The 22,324-nt window shown below is 30.7% G+C and overlaps 2 protein-coding genes across 3 annotated transcripts; both read left to right on the top strand.

Annotated features, from left to right (window-relative positions):
• Window positions 1-1,392: 1,392 nt before the first annotated feature.
• LOC137811790 (mitogen-activated protein kinase kinase kinase 1-like) lies at window positions 1,393-6,952 on the top strand. Its single transcript, XM_090298717.1, has 8 exons — window positions 1,393-2,219; window positions 3,447-3,531; window positions 3,629-3,691; window positions 4,283-4,440; window positions 5,111-5,183; window positions 5,293-5,352; window positions 5,569-5,682; window positions 5,867-6,952. The coding sequence occupies exons 1-8, from the start codon at window positions 1,486-1,488 to the stop codon at window positions 6,077-6,079; spliced, it is 1,500 nt and encodes a 499-aa protein (XP_090154843.1). The 5' UTR covers window positions 1,393-1,485; the 3' UTR covers window positions 6,080-6,952.
• Window positions 6,953-8,823: 1,871 nt separating this feature from the next.
• LOC137811789 (uncharacterized) lies at window positions 8,824-13,927 on the top strand. 2 transcript variants are annotated; one of them, XM_068613619.1, is made up of 3 exons: window positions 8,824-9,177; window positions 9,684-9,740; window positions 12,569-13,927. In XM_068613619.1, the coding sequence occupies exon 3, from the start codon at window positions 12,588-12,590 to the stop codon at window positions 13,650-13,652; it is 1,065 nt and encodes a 354-aa protein (XP_068469720.1). In that variant the 5' UTR covers window positions 8,824-9,177; window positions 9,684-9,740; window positions 12,569-12,587; the 3' UTR covers window positions 13,653-13,927. The 2 variants fall into 2 exon arrangements, with proteins under 2 accessions (XP_068469720.1, XP_068469721.1); XM_068613620.1 differs by lacking the exon at window positions 9,684-9,740 and having other exon boundaries at window positions 8,944-9,177.
• Window positions 13,928-22,324: the final 8,397 nt, after the last annotated feature.

The following is a 22,324-nucleotide window of genomic DNA, read 5'->3' as shown; positions in this document are numbered from 1 at the left end:
ATAATGAGCACAGAAAAAGAGGTGAAAAATCAAAACTTGAATCTTTTGTGTAAAAAGGATTCAAAACACAGAGGTTCAAAGAAAATGTAATTAATAAAAATAAAGATGAGTCTAATCCATTTTCTTGACTTTGGTATTCGCAAAAGAACATCGTGACAAACAGACTTATGAATCGTTTTTCTTCTGTTTTTCTTTGCTGGCAGCCACTGGTTTGGTTCCACCATCGTGGAAACATCCTTTTGCATATAAGTCCAAGTCCAGAGAATATCAATAGCCACTGAATTTCTTGTTTATCATATGCCAATTTCAAAGAAACTTTAATTATCGTGAATTTCAAACATCACTACTTTTTTATTTCACTTCTCATTCTCAATCTTCAATCATATAGCACTATTCACGATGATAAACATTGTTTTTTTTTTTTATAACAATCAGTTGTTTTTTATATTTTTTTTTTCATAAGTTAAAACTAAAATTAGAGTAAACAGTAAAAAAAATTAAAAATATATAAAATATTTTAGAAATGAATTAATTCTATAATTAGTTTTATTTTATAAAAAATGATTTTTTAAATAATTTACGTAAAAACTCAGCCAAACAGGTCTTGAAGTTAATTTCGATCAACATTAAAATAAATAGATGATGTCATGTTTCGCATTAAATTTCGAAGTATTTAATGAAGAAGGTACATATAAAAAATTAAATGCATGCAACGTGTTGAAAATATAAACATAAACATTATATTTTTATTGATTAAACGTGATTTTATTAAAATATTTAGTTTACATGAATTGGTAGAATAATTAACATGAAAATAGTAGAAAAGAAAAATCTGAACAATGATCCATAGTCTTGAGTCCGTTTTGTTTATATTATAATATTTTTGAGATAATATTATTTAAGTAAACAGTATTTCACATAATTAATGAGAGTTGATTTCTATTCATAAAACTCTAACATAACATCATTGCAGTGCACGATAAATAGTTCATAATAATATCAAGGTAAGAAAATTTGACATAAAACATTATTTAAAGAAAATAAATACATTTCAAAAAATGAAGCCAAACATATTTTTCAAAGAAATGAAAAGTATATATATTTTTTTTAAAAAGTGAGATTTTGTGACCTAAGATTAAATACTAATATGAACATAAAATCTGAAGTAAATATTTTCTTCATTAGAAATTGAGTAGGCTTTATTAGGAAAGAAAATGATATTAATAGACGATGTCATTTTTTTGAATAAAATATCTATTTAATTCCAATTATATCTCTTAATAAATATAACTATTTTAGCAAAGGGTGAGTCGATGGTGTGAGTGAAAGTAGAACTAAATAAAGCCAAAAGAAAGGGTATAAAAAGATTATGATTGGTTTATTTAATATAATAATTAAAGAAAAAGAAGACTGAAAGACCATAAAAAATAGGAGAAGAACAAGTTGGTGAGGAGATTGGTTTCAGTTGGGAGCAGAACAGAGCCAATGGACTGGAGGCGTCGGACCAAGAAGCAGGCTCAGGCTCAGGCTCAGGCTCAGCCTCAGGCTCAGGCTCAGCCTCGGTTGGAGCGCCTCAACGCCAAAAAGGGCTTCAATTACCAACCACCACCCTCTCCACCATCTCCCTCTTCCACCCATTTGGATCGCCAAACCAGCTTCCGTCTCTTCGGCATCGACGGCGAGTTCGACCGCATCTTCAAGACCTTGGGCCTCTCCGGCCCGGAGGACTTCTCCATCCCAGCCGCTGACTGGGAAGCCCGAAAGGCCCGCGTTGCTTCCTCCAACGCCGCCGGGCCCACCACTACCTCCCACGCGCTTATCCACGCTTCTCCCGAGATCCAATCTCTTTCCGTCACCGCAACTTCTGCGGCTACCCTCCAAGGCGACGTCGTTTCCCTTCGCGATTCCGTTCTGGGTTCCTCCCCTTGGTCCTCCGGGGAGCATGACGCGGGTAAAGGTAGTGTCGGCCGGTTGAGAAACGGAGAAAGGAGCGTGCTTTTCACCGATTCAGGTTCCTTCACCACTTCCCACGATGATGACAGTGACATTGGCGGCGAGAGGGTTTATTCGGTTTCTAATTCCGCCGCGCCGGATGAGCTGGCTGTGCCTTATGTCTCCTCCTTTTCCTTTGAGTGGTTCAGACAGACTTTCTCCTCCTGGCAAAAAGGTGACGTCTTGGGAAATGGGTCTTTCGGAACCGTCTATGAAGGCTTCACTGAGTGAGTGTTTTCTTTTTGTACTTCACTCTTTTATTGGTTGGTGATTTATTTAATGACTTGGGTTTCTTCTAATATCTGGTTGGTGTAGTACTTATTTGTCTGTGTTGTTTGGACTAACTTCCACTTTGAAGGAAACCCTGATTACCTTAGTTTCTTTATGGTTGCAGACATGATTTAAATACCATTTTTGTGCTCGGATTGCGTTCAATTTGTACCGAATGTGCACCAATCAGATAGTATTACAAATGAAATCTTATAATTGCTTATAAATTCTTGCGCACCATTTCATACTTAATTATATTTGTAAGAGTTGTGATCGAGATCCCATTGGAGATATGATCAAAGTATAATATATAACGTGAGGAAGTGTGTAGGAGATTTCACTCAACTATAAATGTGGGTTAAAACACCTTACTTTACCAAGTTGGTTAAATTGGTTTTGTGAGGTTGTGTTAAATTTAAATTATAATTTTTTTGATGTTACCAGAGTCCAACCTAGTCAAGTTTGTTGTGCATATAGTATTATCCACTACCGGGTTCCTCCTATTTTCATGCTCAAGATGTTTAATTCTCGGGCATAAGGGGGTGTTGGAGATCCACATATAACCAAATTCAAGTATCTTTAGACATGTATTTAGGTTTACAGCTTCAGCAGCTGTTCTATATGAACTTTGAATATTTCTCCTCCTTAGAGAATTTGACGAACCATGAGGATATATATCTATTGTACAGTAATTAATCATAAGATGACTTTTTTTGGTTAAGTAGCTTTTTATTAAGATGCACTTATAATCAGTTGGTCAGCTTTTAGAAATACTTATAACTTGATATCGGCCTGCCAGTGAGTCTTGTTGCTTATCTCCTTTTGAAATGTGACTTTTTATCGTTGGCATATGATAAACCACAACTATTGTGATCCCAAAATTAGGACAGGAGACTATTTGGAAATTATCTAAGGATTAAGGAGGAGTTAAACACATTGGAAAGTTGGTTTACCTGGTCAATGGAATGTGTCAGCTCTGTCATTGTACTGGCCGTTTGTTGGCTTTTGTTTGCAAAATTTATTTGAAGCAGCTACCCCAGTGGAATCTTATGTCGGAAACGTAAAGAGTCCAATTATTTTATTATCAAGCTTGTTTCAAACAGACCATCTGGAGGTCCATTTTTTTGGTTTTATAATTTACATTGCTCTTATAGGTGTAACATTTTCATTTTCTTTTCTTGTAGTGAGGGATTCTTTTTTGCGGTTAAGGAGGTGTCTTTGCTGGATGAAGGTACTCAGGGAAAACAGAGCATTTCCCAGCTTCAGCAGGTTGGGGGACCCAGGCTTTTCATCAAGGCTTATGATTTAATCATTAATTCATATATAGAAGTATTCTTATATGTGATGTCTCTGCCCTTCCTTTCAGGAAATATCTCTTTTGAGTAAGTTTGAGCATAAAAACATAGTTCGATATTACGGCTCGGACAAGGTATGCTGTGTTGTCTAGAAAGAAAGTCTCTTTTGTTCTGAAAGAATATGAATTCTAGGAAGAATAATTGCATTTTCATGACTTGAGTAAATAAACATTTACTTGCCTGAAAATCACTTTGTTCATTTAGCATCTTGGAAATTGTGGCAATTCTAACAAATTGTTTTTTTTCTACTAATGTGTATGTGGAATGAGGAAATGATGTCATTATGTACAAAAGAGGGAATGAGATACAATGTGACTATTGGAGGGAGATAGGTTAATACTTTGGACTGTTTTGTTGAGAGAATTAATGTATATTGTTCTTTTGGAATCATACATGAAATGCAACAAAACAGGAAATGTATGTTTCATTCCCCAATCTGTTCTGTTTAAAATAATATGTCTTGTGTTAATAAAGAGACATTGGAGCATCAGTTTAGTGTCAGTTTGTCACTAAGCTTTTTGAAGACCAAGTTGGGCTTTCTAATTATTTTTTAAGGAGTAAATTAGGGATTTACTCAATTATTTATTGTTTGTTTAAAATGAATTATTTTTCTTATGTTTTTTATTGATTATCTGTTATTTACATTTGAATTTGGTATTTTGCAGGACAAAAGTAAACTATATATCTTCCTTGAGCTTATGTCAAAAGGGTCATTAGCAAGTCTCTACCAAAAGTATCTTTTAAACGATTCCCAAGTTTCTGCATACACAAGGCAGATTTTATGTGGCTTGAAGTATCTTCATGAACATAATGTGGTTCACAGGTAACATGGATGGATTTCCTATCATGATACTGAGCAATAACTGTGCCTACCTATGATAACAAAACTATCATTTGAGCCTGTTCCATGAGTTAGTTTTGTGGTTTGGTTAATGATGTTAAAGTGATTTGTGGAAAAGGGTCAATATATTTTTGTTTAATTCGTAAACAGGGGAAAATATTCTGGATAGTAAAGGGTTCTTCACAACTACTGTCAGTGCGTGTGTCTGTGTTTGTCATATGTGGATCTAACTATAATTTTATACCAGCTTGAAACTTTATGAGAACGGATATCTTTCAAAGTGTATGACCATGACATAAAAATCCAGCCTGTGTGGTGTATTTGGAGCTTGTTAAGTAGACTTGTCTTGCATGATCTAGTTTTCAAAGTATACTGGGTGTTGAGCTTATTATCAAAGTCTGACATGCACTGCAAGTATAAGAAAGTTGAAATATGATGATTTCCTTTAGAAAATAGTTAGATGAGAAATTTAAGAACTTAACTTATTGCAACTTCATCTAAGAATTTAAATTTTTGAAAATGAAATAGGGATGTGCAAGAAGTAACTTGAGAAAGTTGTATGGAGTGCTTGGAAATTAACTTCTGAAATATCTTGATATGCCATTGATTTTCTATATTCTGAATATTTCAATTCAAATATTCAATTTTATAGGGACATCAAGTGTGCTAATATACTGGTTGATGTAAGTGGGGCAGTCAAGCTTGCAGATTTTGGGTTGGCAAAGGTAACTTGAAATAAAGCTAAATTCTCTTTTCGGCTTCTTATCATACACAATCTAAATACGTTGCTTGTAGTTATATAATTTATATTTTTTCGGTCTTTAACCTTCTCAGGCAACAAAATTTAATGATGTGAGATCAAGCAAAGGCTCCCCTTACTGGATGGCCCCTGAGGTTTGGCTCTGCTCTTTTATCATTTGTGTAATTCAGTTTTACTCTGTAGTACATATTCCAAATGTGCCAGAGTGCAGATTCATAATCTTGAAACTATAGTAGTCTTTCCATCCATTTGTGATTAATGAGATATGGTTCAGTGAACTGGAAAATAAATATTTTTATACTAGTGAGCTTTTTTTGTGACTGCTTTAACCTAAAATTGTTGGTTAATAGGTTGTTAACTTAAAGGACCAAGGTGGTTATGGGTTAGCCGCCGATATATGGAGCTTAGGGTGTACAGTTTTGGAGATGTTGACACGCCAACCTCCTTATTCGGATTTGGAAGGAGTATGTATTATAACACTTATGTTATCGTTCTTAATCTTAAGTTTGTTACTTTCCTATTATTCATTAATTGATTTATAGAAGAGACGGTATTTAGCCTCCTTCCAATCATGAATGAATATTCAGGATTTTAGTTCAGTTGGATAACTGGTGCCACTGTATCTAAATGTCTTATGTGTTGCAACAGATGCAAGCATTATTTCGGATTGGCAAGGGTGTACCTCCCCGTATTCCGGATTATTTATCTAAGGATGCCCGAGATTTCATCCTTGATTGCTTACAAGTTAACCCAAATGAACGTCCAACGGCAGCTCGGCTATTGGATCATCCATTTCTAAGGAGACCATTACTGTCTCCCTTAAGTTTTGCTTCTCCCCAAAGGAATATGTATCGGTCATAATTATTAGAGTTCTAAATCTAAATCACCACCGAAACCGGCACTGAGAAGTTGAAGTTTATCCTCTATTCTGAAGTTTATCCATACACATCTTGGGTCTACTGGTGGAATGCCCAGGACAAGTTTAATGGGTTTGCAGAGATATCTGGAGTTGGACCTAACAACTCTCAGATGGTTGTTTATCTCAACCAACTCATCTTAGCCCCAGAATGTTGATCCCATTGTGAAGGTAGGTTCATGGAGGGGGGAGAATGCATTATCAGAGTCTCACAAAGCTATAAGTTTCACCTCTATGCAAAATGAAGAGAGCAAAGCCTCTGTAATCCAACAATGTGAATCTTCTTTTGACTAAATTGAGAAATGGAGTATTAAGAGTAGATGGATCTTTTCATTTCCAACTGATTATTCTTCATCTACGAGGCAGAAGTGGGCGGCAGGACGTTGCTATGGCCAAGTACAGTTGTTGGTCATCACTTGATTCTGTCAGGAACTCATGTTCTTGCGTAAAAGTTGTACATCAGTAGTCATCTTCTGCTCATCCTATCAGCTGCTTCTTCATACTTGGCCTCATCTGTGACCTGCCCAACATGTAAATACCAGGAAAGGGATGTTCTATGATAGAGCAACAATTTAAGTACAAATGTTGGAGATTTTTTTCTTAGCACAGTTAAACAGTACATAATTGTAGCACTCTCCCCACCCAAGGAATTACCACTTGTATTTATTTATCTCTTTTGTAAAATGATGCCACTTGTATAATATCTGTTATATTTTTTGAAATGTGCCAAAATGAATTGTGCTCATTTAACAACCATCAAGTTAATTGGGTTTAAAGTTGACTGGAAGTACATTAATTATAACTCATTTTTATATGAACTTTTGAATATCTTTATTTAAATATTCTTTCTTAAACTGCAATAAATTTGTAGGACTAGTCAATAATGATAAATTGTTCCATTATATTATACTGCAATAAATAAAGGTAGGTTGATTATTAAACAAAAACATATTTTACGTGAATTAATATTATGGTTTAATTTGGATGGTAAGTGAGTTGATTGAAGAAATTAATTTTTTTGGTATGGAGTGAATATGAATGAGGTGTATTGACTCACTTTAATAATGCTAATTACTAATGTCAAGCGTCCACTATGGTAGTTGCAAACACAATAAATATTGGTTGTGTTGACTTGCTAGTCATTGGTAGGGAAAGAGACCAAAACAAGCTAGTGAGACAATTTAACAAATTTGTGAAATTCAGAATTTGTAACATTTTTGGCCACTAGATAAGTCTATTGCTCGTGCAGATAAAAATTCAAATGATTAAAAATTACAATAGTTGTTTTATGAAAGTACCATACTGTTTCTTCAAGCATCACTATTTAAATTAGCAACTTTATTTTAGATTCCTTTTCCCCTTTCACTATTTGGGCTGAATATATTTACTATTTTGTGTCTACATGTGAAGGCTTATATATCCAAAAGGGTGTAAAACAAATGAATCATGAGATTTTCACATCATACGAAGATTGTGTCTATTTGTTTCCACAGAAATTAAAATAGATGAAGTTATATAGAACTTGTATATTAATATACACTGGATAAGAGATATAGGTACAAACTCTTGATGATTATATAATGATGTCAAAATAAAACTTAGGAATTTTGGTTGTGGATAGAAATGAAGTAAATAAGTGTCTGGAAAGTGAAGGAATAAAGGCATCCGTTCCGTGGATGGATATTACACTATAATGACAACACTTGCTTAAGTTCATTGAGTTGCACTTCTATCTTTATGATATTATCCATATTAAGACGTCATTTCTATATTTATTTTTGGTTATATATATTATTTACTTTTATTGTTTTGATATTTTTTATTTTATAAAAATGTGAATACACATATAATGGTGTAATTTCCCATTTTCTAATTAAAGCTATTGAATTTATGTCACCAAAGAAAAATCGGTATTTTTCTAGTAAGTGTTCTCATTCTTATTTTCTTATTATATATATATATATATATTTTTTTTTTAAATTTAATATTTTAAATCTCATATTATTCTGTTATATATAAAAAATAAAAAAAGAGAAAAAAAGGAAAATAGTAGACACTTAAGATAAAAACATACATTACTAAATTATAATACAATTACTTTTTTTCCTCTTATGTAATTTATATTCTTTCTTCAGTATTGTTTTCATTCAAATTATAAATTACATATTAAATAATATATACATATATATTTAAATAAATGTATAAAATTAAAATTAATATAAATAATAAAATTTAATTCATTATAATTAGATAAAATAAAATTAAAAAGATATTGTAATCTTTTATGTAAATAGTTTAATACTTTTACTTATTTTATTTTTGTTTGTGATCAATGTTTTAAACATATAAATTCGAAACCAGAGTTGAGAACAACAATTTAATTATACATTTATCTCTTAATCTACCGAAATATGTTTTCAAAAACTCCAAAGCAATGTAATTAAGGACCTTGGTTACAAATTTATAAATTAAGTCGTGATGTTGTTTTAAATTTAGTCTCTCCTCAAATTAAAAATATACTTTAATGCACATTAACGTTCTTTAATGACAATAATATCTTTAAATTTGAATGGTTGCACATTTAATATATGTTACAGTTATTTTTTTAAAATATTTATGATTTTTTTTTACAAGTAAATCATAGGAGTTTTAAAAATTGGTACAAAAGAATATGCTAGGTTCTTCATCTGGTTTGGTAATGGAGAGACCACGTGAAGGCGCACTTTGTGGCACGTCATCACGTTGAGAAGAGCGTGATGCACAGTCGCTAGGGAAGCGCGTATTGAGGAGGATGGAGGATGTGTATTGTGTTGTGTATGTAGCGTAGAAATGACTCCATCTTTTCGATTATCAACTTTCTCTCTCTAAAACATGAGAAAAGTAATATGAGAGAGAAACTTGTTTGCCCTTCCATTTCCCTCTCGATTCCTTCGCCTTTGCTTTCAATCCTTTGTTTGAGAACCTGATTCCTTTCTCTCTCCTATGTTTATCCCTTCAAAATCCATTTCTTTTCCTCCATTTTCACTCTCTTCCTAGCCGTCAGGTACGAACACAATCCCTCCATTCCCTCCACCCTTTCAATTTTCGCTTCAATTTAATTTCCTCTATGTTAATTGTTTCCCCCTTTGCCTATTTTTCGATTCATCTATGTAACATCTCGACATTCTTATCTTTGCTGACCTAACCTAGTTTCTTCAACCGGCAATTGAAGAACGGATAAGATACCTCAAACTCCCATCTTGCTTTGTTTTCTCTGTTCCCAAATAGATATGCAGTTTTTTTTAGTGCCCATTTGTTTTTTAGTTTTAAAATAAAATTATTTTTTAAGTGGGTTGATTGGATCTGTAAGATGGATGGGTAAAGTTTACGACATGTGCTTGTGACCTTAGCTCCATGTTCTGGTTAATATTATAATAATGTTGCTTTGTTAGTTGTCTTTGCTTGCTGTTGCCCCTCACCACCACGTTGTTTCCCTCTGACACGACTTGTATAAATAATCTCTTACTTTGTTTTCTCTCTTGCTGTTCAAATTCAATTATTTGTGGCCAGGCACTTTGATTTTGCGAATCAGTTCGTTGGCCACTACATTACTTCGATTGTGAGCTGGTAAGTTTGTCCCTATCCTTTGTGGTGGTTTGATGGATGATATGCTTTTTTTTTTTCTTTCAGCAATCAGAATGTGTGAGGCTTCTTTGTTGGCCAATGAGGCTGTTTCCGGCAGTTGCCTTTCTGTTTTGTTTTACATGTGATTCAATTGCTTTGAGTGCTTGAGTCCATTGTGGCGCGTATCTATTCTTCAGTGTGTTGACTTGTTATGCTTGGCATGTGTTCTTTTTGTATTCAGTTCGAAATAAATGTTTGATAATGTTTCTTAAGTTCAATTCTAAGCTTATGTTATTTTTTATAAAGTACGCATCATTATTGAGATGCTTTGATTCATAGCTAGTTTCTTCCTTTGCTCTCTTATGTAGAATCTGCACTCTTCCCATTCAAGAGATTGTTAAATTTTCTGAAGTCAATTGTGTAGCGAGACGAGAGTAAACTGAATTAAATGAATTTTGTACTGTGAATCTATGATGTCACTTGATTGTCATAGCTATTATTGGTCATATGCTAATTTGCTAGTGGAACAAGACTGCCAGTCATATTTTCGACAGCCACATAATGTAATGCTAAATTGACTTGTGGTCTTCTCTGGTTGTTATCCTAACTGAAATGAAATTGGTATCATGGCACCTGGGCCAGGCATGAACCTGTCTCAACTGTTTTCAAAGTCTAATAATACTACCTAACTAGGAAAATTAAATATGGTTTACTATGGTATTGCATGATTGTACCCTTGATTTAAATAGATAAGTGAATTTTCTCTGGTATCTTTTAACTGGATGTTTCATCAGCTAATTCTTTATTATTTCTCCTATATAATAAAGCTCTTGTCGAAAATAAATAATAGATTGTCCTAGATCTAGTACAGATACTTGCAATAGTACTATTAATTTAAAGGTCCATGTTGTATTGCTGCAGCCAAAGGAACAATGTTTCCTGTTATTTGCTGCCAAGAATTTTTATGCTTGTTTGAGTAAATTAATCTACAGTTGTTAGAGGTTTTATTTATTGTCTATTAACTTTTTGGTGTTAATTATGAGAACGCACTTGGGAAGTTTCAGCCTTAGTTATCTTCTACTTCATCATCAGGCAACTTGTGTTTATCTCTAGCTGTCTTTCATTTGTCTGTTGCCTGCCATTGTATTTTTGGGTTGGTCATCCATTTAGTGGTTTTTAATGTTTGACTAGTAGAGATGTCCTTGTATTGCTGTGAAAGAATCCTTAACCCTGAATTACATAAATTTTCTTTCTTTCTTTCTCTATTTGGTAAGGATGTTATGATCACAATCGTCCCTAACATACAATAATTTAATAAACACCTATTTATAATTGAGTAAAGTGTGAACTGGATATTTCAATTTCGCAGCTACTGTTTTTGGAAGTGTTCAATGAGTGGTTCAAATTTTAAATTACTGTGTTTCAAATGGATAACATAAATATTTATACATTTATTATTGGTGCTTTTTTGTTGAGTAGCTGATCAGTAAAAGATGGATAAATCAAGGGGATGGAAGGATTGATTTTTGGTATATGTATGTAGATGTATACATCAATATGAACAAGTGCCTTTGTTTTTACACCCCAACCATTTGTTGTATAATAGCTGAGAGGAGAGCTAGGAAGATACTGCCTTGCATATTCTCTTTAATGCATCCTCTACTATTAGTTAAAACTTACTGATAAAACTACAAAATCTTGAGACTTGTTAAATAGGAAGACATATAAAAAGTTTCGTTATTTCCAATAAAATTCTAGTAAAATAATAGTCTGTTCAAAATATTGGGTCATTATTTCTCCAATAGCTGAATAGGCTTTACATTTCAACTACTATTTTTGAAGTCTATGATAACTAGTTAAAATAGTTTGGTCAGAACAGAGTGCCTTGCAGCATGACCTAAAATACATAAAAGAAAAGTAACGTGTTGAAATTTGAAGGACAAAATAGTTTGTTTTGATTCTTTGATTGAAGTTCTTGATGATTCTTTACTTTTAGGTTTCTATTCATATCAACATTGGAGAATTACCTTGTCTAAGACTATCTTCTTCAAACGCTATATTCATTGTGTCTGAGTGTACATGGTTCCCTTACCTCCCTCAAAACATATGGCGCTTAGGCACTGATTGAATCGGTTAGTCAGTTGAAAATATAAGTTCTGGGAAAATAAACGTTACTCATGTAAAAACTTGGTTACAAGTGTTTTTCACCATGATCTGAGGGTCAGATCACCTTTTATGATGAATTGAGTGAAACAAAACTAGGTTACATTGTCTGTAACGGGGGACTAATTGAAGTTGTAGGCATCTTTGAGCATCTCCAATGATAGTTGTTTGCATGCGTTCGACAAGGAACTCATGCAACCAAATCGAGTTGGAGTTGCTCTTAGGAAGACAAGTTCTCCTATCTTGGTGACCTCCTATCTAATATATAATTTTTATAAAAAAACAAAAACAAAACAGCTTACTACATGTTCTTGCAATGGGTTAGGGTTCATTGTAGAAAATGAGTAAATATATGTTTGTGCAATGTGCGGAAAAACCACGTTTTCTGTTCATTCTTGTTCATCTTTTGTGGGGAACCTGACTGTTGGAGGAAATATTGGTTTGGCCATCATTTTTAATTCCTGGGATGTGAACACTTACAAGCATTATATGTATACCCACCAGTAGCAACTAGAGAGTGTTTTATTTATTTTTTGAATAATTTCTAAATCCAATGACTACTTTTTGCAAGATTACATGAAAAATATATGAATGCGTTTGTTGTTTGAGAACCTAATGTTGATTTATGCAGAGTTTCCTTGATAACATCTTGAACTTTTAAATTCCAGGTCTGTTGGAATATCAAAAATGGCAAAAGGTAGCAGGGGAAGGCACAGGATTGCTTCTCGTCACTACAGAGTGACTCCATATCCACTAGCTCCTCTCAAAAGGGAAATTTGTGAAGACATGTGCCAAAAGAAATGTTCTAAGGCTTTGGAAATGAAAGAGTGGGAAGATGTAACATGTTCTGTGTGTATGGAATATCCACACAATGCTGTTCTTCTTCTTTGTTCTTCTCATGACAAGGGTTGCCGTCCCTATATGTGTGGAACTAGCTTTCGTCATTCCAATTGCCTTGATCAGTACAAGAAAGCTTATACTAAAGTAATTTCATCTAATGGGGAACCTATGCAAGGCAATGCAGGTGTACAAGACTCAAACTTGTCTCTTGAGAAGACTGAAGCCACAGAGCTTGCGTGTCCTCTATGCAGGGGTCAGGTGAAAGGTTGGACTGTCGTGGAACATGCTCGGGATTATCTCAATGCAAAGAAAAGAGGCTGCATGCAGGATGAATGCTCATATGTGGGGAGCTATAAGGAGTTGAAGAAGCATGTACGAGCAGAGCATCCCTTGGCACGCCCTCGGATGGTGGATCCAGCTGATGAACAGAAATGGAGATGGCTTGAGTGGGAACGTGAAAGGGAAGATGTTATCAGCACAGTGACATCGGCAATGCCTGGTGCCGTAGTTTTTGGAGATTATGTTATAGAAGGTCACCATAATGAATCTGATACAGATGAAGAGGAGGGTGCAGGTAATGCAGAAAGAAATGGAAGATTTCAGATGGGTATTGAGGCAATGAATTTCTTCCTCCTGTTGCATGCAGTCCGTCAAGGGAATGAAATTAACAACCTTGGTAGGCGGCTAAGGCCTGAGCTGACCTCTAACATGGTTGCAGGTCAGAATGTGACTGACGTGCTGGATATCTCAGATGAAGACAATGATAATGATGGCAGGTACAATGAAGGTGATGATGGTGGTGTATCTTTGGTTAGTCGTCTCCGCCGCCATGGTGGTGGCAGAGTTTTATTGGGTCGTTCTGGTAGGAGGCGTAGATGTAGAGAAGCACGTGCAAGGATTGGAGATAGTTGAAGTTCGTGAATGAAACAGGAGGTTGGAAAAAAGGACAAGTTTCATAGGCATATATCAGATTAGGAAATTTAGCACCATGTAGTGGTGGCTTAATAACATTTGAAGGGCTTTCTCCCCCAAAACAGGAAATCAAAGATGGGCATTTTTATTTTTTTTTAATCATGTTGTAATTTGCTTACATGTACATTCCTACCTTCCTCCTATTTTGCACATTCCATTGTGAATTCTCGTGTAAACATTTGATTTTATGAAAACTGACAAGAAGTTGATTGTCATGTGATGGTCCCGGGATTGAACAAGTAGCCGTTTCTGTTATTAGTGACTTAAGTCTGTGACAAACTACATCCAATACCCTGTGCTTACTGCTTGTTATAGGAGGACCACAGCGACTGGTGGCTCTTTCAAAACTCCAAAAATTGCTGGAGAAGTATCATGCACTCAAATTGAATGATGCAATGTTTTTAGTACATTTTTATTGTTTCTCCAAAATAGAAATCTATTTTAGAAAGCCTCCCAGCTACTCTGTGTAGAACAGCACATTTTGCAGTAGGATATCGTAAGGATGATAGGTTTGTCATCCATTCCTTTTAGGCAACCAAACCGAATAGGTTTGTCATCCATTCATGTAAACTTACCGAATTTCTAAGTCCCTCTTTGCTTCCACATGCAGATGGAATAGCAAATGTGTGTTTCTATTTACTGATTGAAGAAGAATAGAGAGTAAAGATTAAAAGGAAATAAAAATAACTTTCTTTGTGCCTTTTTCAGTGACTGGAAGAAAATCCTCATAGGCCAAAAGATATTACATTTTTGTCTTTTTGAAAAGTTTAAAAATTCTTCTTTCATAACCATAGACACACGGTATATTTTTTATTTATTTTATATTTTATTTAAATACTGATAATAAATAATTTAAATTTGTATTTATATAAGATTTTGAATACTTTAAGAATTTTATTTATTTATATTTTATTTAAATACTGATATTAAATACTTTTAATTTGTATTTATTTAGAATTTCTAATAATTTAATAATTTTTTTTATTTATATTAAATAATTTAGGAATTTTATTTGTATAAAATATATATGTCAAAAAAATTGTAAAATATTTTTATATAAATTTTATTTTATTTATGCATAAAAAATTTAATCATATTTTTTTTAATTTCATTTTAACTATAAAGATAGATTTGTAATTTTATACTTTTATTTATTTAAAAATAATATTTTATCAATCATGTCTTTCACATCAATCAATAATTTTTGTAAATTTTTCCTTTATTTTTTATCATCTTTCTCTTATGCTTTGTTTGAATTAGGAAGATAATTTGAAAGGAAAGTGAGAGAAATTCATATTATTTATATTAAAATAAATAGAGTGAAAAGTGAAGAGAAAGTTTATCAAAATTCGTGAATGATGTGACAAAAAATTATATTTTTATTATTTTAATTATCTTATTATTAATATTTTTTATTTTATTTTAATAATAATATTTTTTGTATATTATATTATATAATTAATTATTTTTATTTAATTATAATATAAATAAAAATATTAATTTATAATATAAAAATATACTATATATTTAATATAATAATTATAAACATATATACAATAAAACATATAATATATTTAATAAAATTTATAAACATAAATTAAAGTTAAAATTAAATTTTAAATTAAAAAATTATTATAACACCTTAATAAATAAAAAAGTAATATTTTAAAGTAAAAGTATATTCAAATTTAATTAGTTTTATTTTATTTATTATTTTAATATTTTTATTCTATTATAAATTTAATTATTATATATTTTAAAATAAAAAATGATATTTGTTACATTTTATTTAATGGTAATAAATTAACTTTATAAATTATTAAAAATAGAACTTTCTCCCCCCAAGTTAGAACGAAAATTATGAAGAGAGATTTTTTCTTATTTTCTCTAATTTTTATCTTGTTTTCGGAGATTTTCATATTTTTACTTGATATCTTTCCATTATCAGACACAAACAGAGTGTTAATCCAAACAACTTGTTTTCTATCTTCTTTCATCTCAAATTTTTTATAATCCAAACATAAAGTTGAAGTGAGGAGGTAAATGAGAAAAGGAATCTGCTTTTGTTTTCACAGCATGTGAATTTGTGTGCAATTATTAGTTGCATTGGTTGTGTCTCGGAAAAGACAATTAGAAATGACAAAAGCAAAAGCATGTTTGAAGACAGTAACTTGATGTATAAGTTATATAATGAGGACCTGCAGTTGCAAAAGAGAAGAGAAAAGGAGAAAGGTTGTTTGAAATACATTGTTATTCATTTCTCACTTTCATGATTGAATACCTTACAACTTGGGATTACAAGACAAATTCATAACAACCCATGACATTAAACTTAACCACTTATTTTCAATTTATAATATTACTTAAAAAACATGATAGAACACTAAATATAAATATTTACTATCACAATAATTAGTGAAAGAATTTTGTAGCATGAACAATATAACTCCTAAAAAAACAAATTGTATATCTCTAGTTCATATAAATTCTTAAACACACCCCACTACAAGAAAATCATCAAATAGAAACCAATTTTTAGAGAACAAAATAATTAGTTGCAATAGTAACTAAATTAGAGACCATTTTAAAAACTAAAACAAAAATTGGTTTCTAAATTAATTTATATTATTGTTAAATAGTTTCTAGTATCTAATTAGCAACCAATGTTTTAACTACCAATTATTTAGTTTCTAAATTTGGTCTCTAAAACCTTGGTGGCTAATTAGATATCAATTTAGAAACTATTTAAAAATAATGGAAACTAATTTAGAAACTAATTTTTATTTTAGTTTCTAAAATGGTCTCTAATTTAATTACTATTGCAACTAATTATTTTGGTTCTAAAAATTGGTTTCTATTTGATGGCTTTATTGTAGTATACTTAGGTTAAGAATTAAATATTTCAAACATGAAGTTTGGATAATTCCAAAAAAAACCTAATATCAAAAAATTTCATTTCTAATATAGTTATTAACATATTTATAATACTTATATGTTTTCCTAAAATATTTCAATTAATTACTCTATAACAACACACAATGGTATATATATTTTATATTAAATAATATTCTCCCATTCTTGTGGATACATTCCAAAATCTTGTTTTATTTTTAATTATATTTTAAAATTATTATTATTAAAATAATATTAAATTTCTTCTACTTTGTATTTGAATTCGTTTGAATTCAATGACCTTAGAACAACTTTATTACTTTCACTGTGTGGCTTTAGTGTTATAATTCTTATTTTATTTTTAATTATATTTTAAAATTATAAGAAAGGAAAAAATAATAAAAAATACTTATATACGGAAGGCATCAAACACACAAAATGTCATTAAGTATGAAAAGTCTATGTTTAACAGAAATCATCTAGCTTCACTGATTCATACACACCGAGTCCCACTGTAGACACTCGGTATTAAATGTTTGAACTTACCCCGATCCTTTCTCTTGGTTTAGTTGGTAATCTTTGGATCATGTGTTAGTCTCTGGTAGGGGCATGCTTAATGAGTCTCTGGTAGGGGCATGCTTAATGAGTCTCCCGGAAGATGATGAATTCATGTGTAGTCATTGAGATTAAAATGAAATCTAATGACTGTTATTGAAAATAGATCCATTTGTGATCTATATGAATGATGTAATTGATATCGAAATTTTATATAACAACATTAAAGAAATGTTTATAAATGATTAGTTTGATTAGTTCTTTTTGCATGAATTATATATGTTATGAAATTTCTTTTCATTAGCTTACTCGATTATACAAGTGTAGGAGGTCCTAGAAGACTTTAGGATGTTTTAAACCTTATATTGTAAATATTTGTATTTCTATAAGTCATAATCTTGTAATAGAAATATTTTGAAAAACTCTAAGCTTGTATAGAAATATGTAGAACTTATATTGTAATAGTTGGATGTATTTTTTGGGGTGTTACAAAATCAAATACTAATTTAGAGATTAAAAAGTTACTCGTATCTAAAGTAATTTCTATTATCAATAAAAATTTATAAAATAAGTTATAAATTGATATCTAAATTGACTATCTAGGTTTTAGGTCCTAATATTAAATTAGTCTCTACAAGATTAATAGAGACTAACTTAGAATATAAATTAGTCACTAGCTAAAACCTTAATAATGAATAATTAAATATCAATTTATAAACTATTTCATAAATTTTTATTAATAATAGAATACTTTGCGTAGGAGCTTTTAATTTATAAAATAATTTTTAATTTAGTTAAATAATAAATAATTATTTTAATATCTAAAATTAATTTATTTTAGTAGTATAAAATACAGTAGTGCAACTGGTATTATTAAAAAAGAATAAAATTATGTTTTATTTAAAATTATTTAAAAAAGTTAAAAATAATTTTTCACAGATCCTTCAAGAAAAGATATGGAGGTTAAATAAAAATTTGTCATATTTTTGTGCACAAAATACTAGTATATAATCCATTATTTTTCTATCAGTTATATTAAATTTTATAACATTCTTTAGTTTTGTTTTTTATGTTTATTCTTTTTGTAAAAAAAATAATATAAATAATTGGGTATATATAATAAAAATAAATAAATAAATAATATTATAAACCTATACTTTCATTTCATTATTTTTATCAAAAAATCTTTGTTTTCATTATTTTTTTTCCTTATTTTTCACTTTTTTTTTCTGTTTACTAAATGGAAGCTTAGAATTCTAGTACAAATATAATCCACAATCAAGACCAAAACTCTCAATAAAAAAATACTAAAAGTTTTATATAATTACAAAAAAATTTAGTAAGAAAAATTAATCTGTCTTTATTTTTAATTAGTTTGATTTCCGCTCATCATATATTTTTTAAGCGTTCATGGTTACTTCAGTACAATTAGACAGAAAGTTAGAAAACTTGGGCCTTTTCTTTATCACCTAAAATTGAAATTAAAACAATGAATTGAAAATGTTTTCTGCTAATTATTGAATTGTATTTGGATAAAAAAAATTAAGATTAAAAGTAACATAAAAACCCATCAGTGACAAAAATTAGACATAAAAAAATAATATTTTAAGATCACATGGGGCTATAGGGTATATATCATACCTATTTCAAATGATATTTAATTAAAAAAAGTAAATAAATAAAAGTCACATGCTAAGGCTACCAAGCATAAAGGCATAGACTTGACTTGTGACACGTTTTTGAAGATTTGACACCAAACTTCCACACATAATATCTCTTCATTCAATTCACCTATAACATTTATCACAACCCCTCTTTCAATTTCTTTATTCAACTTCTTCCTTTTCCTCAATTATCTTTTGCGTACAAATATTTGCACCACAAAAAGAGAGACAGAAAGACAAAAGAAAATAAAAGTGAAATAACATTATCAAAGTTATGAAAATAATAAAAAAGTATTTCTACAAAAAGTAATACATAAATATTTCCATTTTTGCTACTTCATTCCCAACCTTTTTTATTCTCTAAATAAATCAAGAAGATTAGCCTCCATTTTCTTGGCATTATTTTTTCTTTCTATTTTTTTTTTAGTTTTTAATGAACTCCCTCTTTTCTTTTTGTACGTTAGTTGATACTCAAAATTTTAAAACTTATTTAAAGTGCTCGTAGCTTATATTTTATGCCCACAAACTATAAAGTATTATTTCATTAAGTTATTGATGCATTATTTCATTTAATATATATGACTTGAATTGTCATCTAAGATTTAACAAAATAAAATAAATCTAACTTATTCCTTTTATGTGGTAGGTTGATGTTAACCTCTCCCTCTCTCTCTTTGTCTCTCTCTCCCGAATGGAAGTTATGATTGGAGCATGATATTTTTAAAAAAATTGGTATCTTCAAATGTGTTAAATGAACACGTGAGACAATATTTGGTGTTGGAGTATATAATTTATAAATTGCAAGACAAAAAATAATTGAATAATGAATGGTGTTGAACATAGTCCTCTTTTATGACTTTATGATTTATACCTCTTACTTCATGAATTTTAAAAACAAAATTTTCAAACTAAAATGTTAGTCACAAGATTATCATAAACAACTTTTCTTTTATTTTAATTATACTCCTCTATTTTCCTTATATTAGCAAAGACATGGTAAATTTAAGTGAAGAATTGAGTACTTTTTTTGGCGAAGGATAGAATAGACATTCAAATAATAAATAAATTTCAAGGAGGGTGTTGATCAATTCTATTGCCACAAAAATTAACTTGGAAAGGCGTGAGGTTTTAGTTGATAACAATCTATGTAGTTTTTGCAGGATGGCAGTGAAGTCGACAAAACACATGTTTTTTATTGCAAGATTGCTTGGTTAGTCTGGAATCAATGTTATGCATGGTTAGAGATTGCGTCGATTGATCATGTTGATCCAACTACTCACTTCTTGCATTTTAATTTGCTAAATGCTCTTGTCTAGGTTAATGTTGTTTGAAATTGTGTTTGGATTGCTGTAGTTAGTGAATTATGGAAGCACAAGAATAAACATATTTTCGAAGGAGGGGTGATCGATTTTTCGGAAGTGTTCACTTTGGCACAATTAAAGGTTTGGTCTTAGCTAACATCTAAAACTGTTTCTGCTAGTTTTACTTACTCTGAGTAGAGTTACTTCTTCGGTTAGGTTGTTTGTTGTTATAAGTTTTAGAAGGTTAGGTTGTTTAGAAGGGATGAGAGGACTTATTGTGCTCTGTATAAGGGTTGGACCACCCCTAAAATGGTTCATATTTATTTATTTTTTTCTTGCTGATAAAAAAAAAATTCCTAAACCAATAGCATACTTGTCACTGAGGATCCTATTGTCCTATGGGTTAGACTCCTATATCATGTTAATATCCTTGTATATATCTTGTTTGTGTATGCTTAATTTTCTTTGTACCCATATCTTATGCAAAAATATTTTAATTAGAAGAGGCTTCATGCAAAGCCTGAGATTCGATCCCTTAATAAATATTTGTTGGTTGACACGCAAAAGCCTTAAAAAAAGAAAAAAAGATGAAACAATTAGAGTGGTGAAGGTTTGTTAAGTGTTATTTTGAAAACAATATATAGTTACAACCACAACAGTTGTCGACCTCGTAGTTGAAACACCACAAATTAATTTTTCAAGACACAATGCCACGCCAAGCATACCTCACTCACCTCCTCAACTAGAATGCCTTCATCCTTCCTTGCCCGAGCTACTCGTAAGAAGCAAAGAGGAACCTCTAATTCAATTAAACCATGTGTCTACTTTTGCACCAAACTCCAACTCAATATGGCATATCAATATGAAACTTGGTGGGAGTGGTGATTTATCGGTTCGCTACGACGTTAAGCTTCTTGAAGACGGTGGGTTTAGTCAGATGTTTGGATTCTGCCAAAATAATGTATGTCAATCATACACTACTAAAAAGGAGCGATTGTTGATAACAGAAATGATTGCAAAGATTCAAAAGTTGGAGAAGAAGAACTAAAAAATGGTAAAGAAAGATTTAGGAGTAAGATATTTATTGGTTGAATATTTGTATACCCATGTTCCATTGTCAATTATATAGTACTTGAATGATATTTATCGATTCAATATTCTTATAATCACGTTTACCCGAGTTATGCAAGTATATTCATGTGTTTGCATTTCATATAGATGCTTATTTTAGACTTAATTATTCTTTTAGTCCTTATATTAAAAAGGTAAAAATCAATTTTATTCTCAAATTTTAAAATGTTCAATGTTGTTCCAACCTTTTTTTTTAAATTTTAATTTGGTCAAAACTTTTTTTTTAGAAGTACAATGTAGTCTCAACTTATTTAATTTTAAAACAATTAAATGTAGTCTCAACTTTTTAAATGTAACATATAATTCAATGTGTTGTGGTAGAATTGCTGAAGTAAATCTTAATGAGAAAAATCTAACAGAAAAAAACCACATTAAATGGTTCTAAAACTCACGAATGAATTGAATTTAGTTTAGTTTTAATATAAGGAGTAAAAAAATAATTAAACATGTATTTTATTATTTTGTTACAATGGATCCTTTGAATATACGAGGAGAAATTCATAAACATAAATGTAAATACAAATTATTTAATTCAATAATAATACAAATTTTTTATCACCTTCAAACAAAAAGATACAAATAAACAACAAGTAAATGACATCATAAAACAAAATTAGATATTTTTTAAAAAAATTTCTTCAACGACTTCATATTGATTATTTTAATTTTGAAAAACTTAAAAACATAACTTCACTAAAATAATTTATTAATATAATTTTATAAATTAATTCAATTATTTCAATATAAGAATATTTAAATAATTTTATGAGTAGTAGGGACCCACAAATGAAGAAACCTTAATATCTACCCCCTCATTTAATATTGGGGTTTGAAAAATTCATATCCACCAATAATGGATACCCATTTATATTGGGTTGGGGTCCCAACTATGTATGTAAAAAGTCCAAACTTATCAACTTCATTTTGTCTCACTTAACTAAGGAGAGAGATTGTTAATTTTTGTAACCTTTTAGAAGAGAGAAAGAAGAAAGATAGACTCGTTCGCATATTCACCCAGCAACTTCAATAAAATTATGATTATCGCTTCTTTTTACCATTGGATCAAATT

The sequence above is a fragment of the Phaseolus vulgaris genome, chromosome 2 (genome assembly GCF_051622355.1).
Source record: "Phaseolus vulgaris cultivar YP4 chromosome 2, ASM5162235v1, whole genome shotgun sequence".
In the NCBI taxonomy this organism is placed as follows: domain Eukaryota; kingdom Viridiplantae; phylum Streptophyta; class Magnoliopsida; order Fabales; family Fabaceae; genus Phaseolus; species Phaseolus vulgaris.
The sequence above is the reverse complement of the archived record's forward strand: the minus strand, read 5'-3'. Positions and strand labels throughout refer to the sequence as shown.